This window comes from Labrus bergylta, chromosome 22 (genome assembly GCF_963930695.1).
Source record: "Labrus bergylta chromosome 22, fLabBer1.1, whole genome shotgun sequence".
Taxonomy (NCBI): Eukaryota; Metazoa; Chordata; class Actinopteri; order Labriformes; family Labridae; genus Labrus; species Labrus bergylta.
The window spans coordinates 7,851,365-7,858,655 of record NC_089216.1 but is presented as its reverse complement, the minus strand read 5'-3'; the positions used below and the strand labels follow the sequence as shown (position 1 = coordinate 7,858,655).

Here is a 7,291-nt window from a genome sequence, read left to right as displayed (position 1 = left end):
TGAGCATTTGCCAGTCAAGTTTATTTCATCTTTGAGAGAAAAAAAAGAACAAAAGAAAAGTTTGGTCTTCGTAAACATCTATAACATTTTTCATGTCATATCATTTTTCAGCTTTTAAAAATACTTTACTCTTTACTACCACGTTTCCAACATCAACACTGTTTTTCAGAATGAGTTTAATTCATGCAGCGACACACTCAAGGACGGAATGATCGAAAGAAATGAACGCATCCACTCACACTCACTCTCTTCCACTTTCATTCACAATAAAAAGGATAAGAGCACACTGAAAATGTTTACTATGCTAATTCGTTCTTGTTTCTGAGGACTTTTTTTTATAGAAAACAAATCACCATAACAACACAAAACAATGGAAACAAATGCAACAAAAATATACAATATAATCATAATGATCATAAAATGAATGAAAAAAAAACACACCAGATATTTATATCAAAAGCACTTTGTGACATCATAAATAGGGCTATATGATATATTAACAAAATGAAGAGTAGAAATGGATTAAATATATAAATATCTATGTGGTAGTGGCCAATAGCAGAGTGAGACAAGGAAAGAAAAGAAACACAGCTGAATATATAGTGGCTAATAAACAGAAGTCTCACGGTGTCAGATTCACTTTTTCTCTCTCAAACACAGACACAAATCTGGGCTGCAAATCCAAATCTGCAAATGTGACAAAAGTACGAACACTGAGTTGTATGGAAATACTGATTATTTATTTGTAGTATGACTGTTGTGTTCAAAGAACAAAACCTTTAAATGTGTCTGAACGTTAACCGAAGCAGCCATCATCAATGAACAGTTTTGCTTTTTACTGTGAAGTATGGAGCTGAGGAGCATAACCTTTTAAAGGCAATAGGTAGATAATTTAACAACATCATTAAAAAGAGATAGGGGAATACTTTTGAGGGACTTCAACTCACAACCTTTAAAAAAAATAAATAAAAATAAATCCATATTTATCAGGGGCGTGACCAGAGCTATGGCCAGGGGTGTCAAGGCCCCCCTTAGAAATATGATTAGCCACCCCAAAATTCCTAAATTGCAAATTATCTTGTTAATTATCTGTCGTGACAAAAACATGGCAAGTTAGTGGGCTGGAGTTTACATGCACCTTTTAAGCACTTTAAATTGTGAAATTGAAGATACAATAATTTCAGTGTCATTAAAAAAGTTTTGCTAATGTTGCCTTTATCTCGTTTTACATAACAAGATGTGATCGGTGAAGGAGGAGGAGTTGGAAAGGGTAACTAATTGATATATTTATGTGTGTGAGTTTGTGCACGTATCACACTTCAGGCCACCCCTGGATAAGTCAGTGTCACAGTTGGGCCACCCCAGTCCAAAAAAAGTCTGGACACGCCCCTGATATTTGTACAAGGGTCTGAAATCTAACACTACAGCTGTTAAGATTTAAAACTAGAGGACACAAAGTTAGAGATATCAATGTCATTAGAAATATTATTTAAATAGAAATAGCATTACCGTCACAGCCAGCCTCCAAGTTCAACCCAACAGAAATAATTTAACAAATAATTTATTCATGTCAAACTCAGGAGAGAACATAACTTTGCCTGTATACACTCCTTGCACACACTCATGCACGCGTACAACAAGTCAAACAAGCAACCCATGATCTGAAACAAAGGAAATAATTACGTTTTAGTCTTCTTCTCAGAACTGTTTTTTACAGTGGGTCAGGTTGGCATTCTTATTCATTAATCTACGTATGAGACTCGGCCGGGGACACACAGGGCGAGCCCTTATAAGGAGATTACAACACCAACCGACACACACACACACAAGCACACTCACACAAAGGCACAAACAGGCATGCAGATCTACACACAATGGAAACACATGCAAACAAGGGGAGGCACAAGGAACATTAAGGAAAAAAAAAAAAAAAAGTAACAGGAGGTCAGCGATATGTGTTGAAGTTCACCCGCAGAGAGGGGAAAAAGTAAAATCCATATTGTCATGTTGACTAGAAGAAGGGCCAGCAGACAAAATGAGAAGCATCAAAAGAGTGACACGCACACAATGTCACACACAACGGCAACAGTCAAGAAGACAACTGCTTACAGAGCGATGGTCGCTAAGCAACAGGCAAAAGACTAAAAATATGGCTGCATTTCTTCACTCACTTATAGAAAGCATGCACACACACACATACACACACACACACACACACACGCACACGCACACGCACACACACGCACACACCCGTCCTCCAGCAAGGCTTATCAACCCTTTTAAAGCCTACATTTCTAAATCGGTCCCTGTATTCTTGTGTTCCTGTGGCGTCAGCAGCACTATTATCCTGCCCACTCATTCTTAAACTGCCAACTGTTACAGAGCTCATTGATAAAAAAAAACTGTTTGACCCGACATGCATCCTGGTGTCACAGCAGGCCAGGAACCGTTCAAAAGCACTCCAGTTAAGTCAATACTGGCAAGTGGCTGACGACCTTTTTATGTCGGGTGAACTCCTGTCGCTTAAGAGATCTTTTCATGATTAGTATGAAACCTTTAAGTTTCCAGTCATTTTAGCCACGATTAGCTCTTGGACATTGTATTTTATATTTTTTTTGTAAGTTTCAAAAGACCCCAAACTTCTCCCAAACTCTACTGTACAAACATTCCTGTTACCAAGACGATGACCCCAGTGACTGCCTGATTATTCCCTATGTAAACTTAACGGTTTGGAGTGGAACAAAATATTGAATGTCTTGCCCTGAAATGTAGTGCATTCATGTTATCTTTATAACAAATTCCAATCGTTCAGCTAATTTCTTCACTTTTCATAAAGAAGAGAAATTTAAATTCATAAGCACTCTTGTTACTGACGAAATAACGAATGACATTCTGGATCGTCTCCACCGTACTTTTCGTGGTGAGTGCTTTAGTGCTAGTGGTTTGGAGCCCATTAACAAATCTTAGCTTAACTAAAGCAGAGGCAGAAGTCTTAACATTGTCACTGCTATACCTGCTGTGACAATGCTAGATAGCATGGCAAAGTCGACATAGGTGGCCAAAATATAATATAAAAAAAAACACAAGGGGGGTAAGGGGGGGGGTAAATGATCTCTGCACTTTTAAAATCCTGGTTACGGCACTGCAAGCACATTACGGCATTACGTGCAGAAATGTCTCTGAGCTGGTCACTAAATCTCTCTTCAGGGCGGCTCCTGTGCGAGGTGGAACATACCTCTTAACACAAATGTAAAAATATTTGCAGCCAAGAAATATTCTAAGACGTCTAAAACCGGGGATTCTCAGGTGAACACCAGTTGTTGCAGAAATCAGTGAAGCTTTCAGTGTTGTTTCACTGACTTTCTACCGTCACAGTTTATAATATAACACTTATCTTTTCCTTTACAGCTGTAAGGTATTTGTTTGGCATTTCAAGAGTCACATTTGAAAGAAGGGTGGGGGGGATATTGGCATTTTACTCAGCTCCAAATAACCACTTATCTCCCATTTGTACAAGCATTCACCTTTGGAAGGGATTGCTTTTGTTTAGCCCGGTAACGTCTGAGCTGGCTGTGTGTTTCCAAAGGGATGAGAGCAGTGGGTAATTTGTCCATATTTAACAAAGCGGACGGTGGGCAGGTAAATTGTTGTTTCCAGTCCCTTTTTTCCCTCCTCTCAGTGAACGGAGGTAAAAACACAGAGTTTAATTATTGTTTTCTCTGGAGACTTTCTTTGAAGATCACAAAAAAAAAGCCTTTTGGGCAGTTAGCGGAGGGGGAGAGTTTTTCTTTCTGTGCTGTTGTTAACAAGAGGAATGCATTTAACAATTATTTGCACTGACAAGCCAGTCCTTCTGTCAAGCTTCAAAGCAGCCACAGGGCACAGCAGGGGTGTTAACACGGACATAATGTAAACCTGGATGCCACACGTCAACAACACACACATGAGAAAAAAAAAAGGTCGATTTCAGATGTGGCAAAACAGTCTCTTCTTAAATGTTTCATAAATCTTACTTTCAGTTTCACTCACGCCATCAGCAGACTTCACAGAAAAACAAAAATATAGCACAGCTTTTGATACAGGCTCAGTCCCATAAATAATACCAATGGTTACTCACATTTTTCTGTAGTGTGTGTACACATTAAAGAATTTCATTTTGCAGGTTTTGTGTTTTTTTTTTTCAAACTAAAACTGGCAGCTCACGGGACTTGCACGAGTTAAAACTGCACACTTCAAATGGACTGTAATCCGTGACAGTGTTCTTCTATGAAATCTTTGGATAACAGAGACTTGTGATTTTTTTTTTTTTTTCTCGTTACGACTTCAAAGAAACATCGCAAACATTACAACTTCTGCTGAACCGGTTATGTGATATTTCAGAGCTGCCGTACATTTTCCCCTCAGAGCATCCGACTTATTCTCCCCCGTCTGTGAGTCATGACCGCTTTTTGTGGTCGTCATAGGGCGACCGTCCCCCCCCCCCCCCCCACCCTTGTGATGGATTTCTTTAAAAGGTTTTCTTGAACTGTGTTTCAGAGAAAATGGGCACACGAAGCCTCCATGCTTCCAAGCTCTTTCCTCCTCCAGGGGTTTTCTCCTTACAAAGAGGGGGACTTCACTTAAGCTATATATCAGAGTTTTCTCACACACATCCATCAAAGTTTGTTTATATTATAATGTACAATTAGAAACACTGGATATGTTCATCGTTTTGATTTGTCAAAACACTGACAGGTCCGATCCTTCATTCTGACTGGTCCTTTTATTGTCCTGTTAGTTTATTCTTCTTGGCGTTGCATCCTCTTCTCCGCTCGCTCATGTGTTTCTCTCCCAGCGTTTGAACGCGTCTTTTTTCGAGTGTAAACAGTGTACCTCGCAATGCGCAGTGCTTGTTGGCACCGCTTATTCAACATCTTTTCCATTTCTCCATCCAAGTTTCTCACAGCAGCTGCCAATCCAACATCTTGATATCACATCCATCTCCATCTCTTTACACTATATATATATATATATATACATATATGTCTTTTTTCCTTTTTTTTTTTTTTTTTTTACAATTGCACGGTAACAACATCAACACGTGACGCCATTGAAAAGTTTAGAAAAAAAAAAAAAAAAGAGGAGAGGGTGTTTGTCCTCCACGAGGCTGTTCATTGGCAAAATAAAGAAACAAAGGGGGCGGGCTTTGGGATTGGCTCGATTGAGAGAGGGTCGTGGTGACTACTGCAATTATCACAACTTTCAGACAGTTTCCTACAGGTGGGTTACAGTAAGGCAAAGGGGGGGGGGAGGGGGGGAGTGTGTACAGTCTGTGGAGTGTTTGGAGGAAAGGTAGTGGACGGTGGATGTGTGTGTTTTTGCGGCTTCTCGTAGGATGAAAGGATGATTTTTGCACAGTGTATTCAAGAAGAGAAGAAGAAGAAAGAAAAAAAAAAAGATCGAGACGAAGAGGTTGTCCGTTTTTATCTCGCCTGCACGATCACAAGTTAGTGAGTGTTCGTCCTCCGCAGATTCACCTGAGGGCCCCAAAGTGTGCGTTTATGTGAGTACAATTGGGGGAAATGAGTTAAAAGTCTTTTGATGTTATGATACAGAGTTCAGTTGGTAGAATAGGAGAAACCAATGTCCTCGCTCCGTGAAGACAGAGAGAGAGAGTGAGAGAGAGAGATAGAGAGAGAGGGAGAGTGAGTGAGTGAGGAGGTGCCCATATATTCCTCTTCTTTTACTCGATGACTTTACTGTATGCAGACTTTCTCAAAGTTTGTTGCCTCCAACTTCCTCTCTCAACTTTTCAACTTTTTAACCTTTAACCCCCTTTTCCCTTTGTTCACACGTTCAGAGGTCTGCTGATTGGCTAACAGCTCTCCTTGCTGTCTCCTATCCTAGATGTTTGGCAGTAAACTGGAACTACATAAAAGCACTCTTAAAAAAAAAAACCTGCTTTGCAATTTTATCTTCCCAGCTTTATGTTCATGAATTCTTCATGTAGACTCTCTTTTTCTTCTTCCTCATCACTGGATAAAGTTAACTTTACATATAGTTAGAGATTGATAGATTTTCATTATGGTAAAGGCTCTGTTTCAGAAAAAATAAATAAATGTCCGTCTGAGACATTTGTAACAAGAAGGAAATGAAAGATATGCAGACTCTGTTTAAATATAAGAATCTGCCCATTTCCCTCCACTTTGCACTTCTGTGTTTCCTCCTCTCGTCTTTGAACACTCCATCCCTCTCTCTCTTTTTCTTCCTGTTGGCAGTGTCTCTCGCCCCTCCTCGCTCCTCTTTCCTTTTAAAACACTGGCAGGTGGCAGTAGGCCTCCAGCGAAGCCAGCAGGATGTAAAGCAGCCACAGGGAGATGAACATCATCGACGTGATCATCTTGCAAGTCCGCGGCCCGCCGAGCTCGCCGCCGGCCACCGTCGCCCGCCGCCGATACAGCAGCGTGAGCACGCACACGACGGCCAGGATGGTGAAGAGGGTGACGGAGAAGGCCAGATTACCCGGGTCCACCTTGAACGGCATGCCCTTGGAGCGCCAGACGACGGCAGCGATGGTCCAGGCCACCCCGATGCCGAGGAACACGTTCACGGCGTTGGAGCCGGTGACGTTTCCGATGGAGGCGTCGGCGTATTGGTCCTGGATAGCAGCAACCTTGCTGGCGAATGTGTCTGGATGAGAGACGGAAAATAAATGGATCATGTGCCAACATTATATACATACATCTTCTTAATCTTAACCCTTATTCTGTCCGACAATGGGTCAGTATCTCCGTTTGTTGAGACGAAGGGAAACACAAAAAATGGTGAAGAAGCTTAAAAGCAGAACCTGCTAAGCTTTGAAAAACTAAGCTAAGCTCAGAATAATAAGTAAATAAGTCGTGATAAGCTCCTGTGGCTGCAGCAATACACTCCTTTTGGCAGTTCTTATGTTACACATTAAACGATCAGATTTGTTGTAAGCCTATGGTAGCTAGAGGCGAGCTAACAAGCCAGCTGATCACCTCAGATAGCGTCCTGTTCCTCCAGCAAAAATCCTTGTGCTTACTTTCATTTTACCGAAGGCGAATGCATTTTAGATTATTTAAATCAACTTGCATTGTAACCACTTGGATGCTTTACTAGTATGAAGCCTTCGTTGTTTTGCGTTCACTAAATCTCAGGTGTCAGTTACATCTTTTCATCTAAAGACTTAAACACAACGTAGTCTTATTTTTAAGAACATTTTCTGTAATCCACAGTTGTAAATTGGTTTTCTTACTGAACAGAACAGATGTTAGTCGATGCTGCAAAA

At 40.7% G+C, this 7,291-nt stretch overlaps 1 protein-coding gene across 2 annotated transcripts in view; it reads right to left on the bottom strand.

Moving 5' to 3' along the window:
* slc8a4b (solute carrier family 8 member 4b) overlaps positions 1–7,291 on the bottom strand; it is a 98,130-nt gene continuing 90,839 nt past the window's right edge. For both annotated transcript variants that reach the window (XM_065950111.1, XM_065950112.1), the window contains exon 17: positions 1–6,669. In XM_065950111.1, coding sequence (XP_065806183.1) covers positions 6,290–6,669 — 380 coding nt within the window. In that variant the 3' untranslated portion in view covers positions 1–6,289. The remainder of the gene's footprint in view (positions 6,670–7,291) is intronic.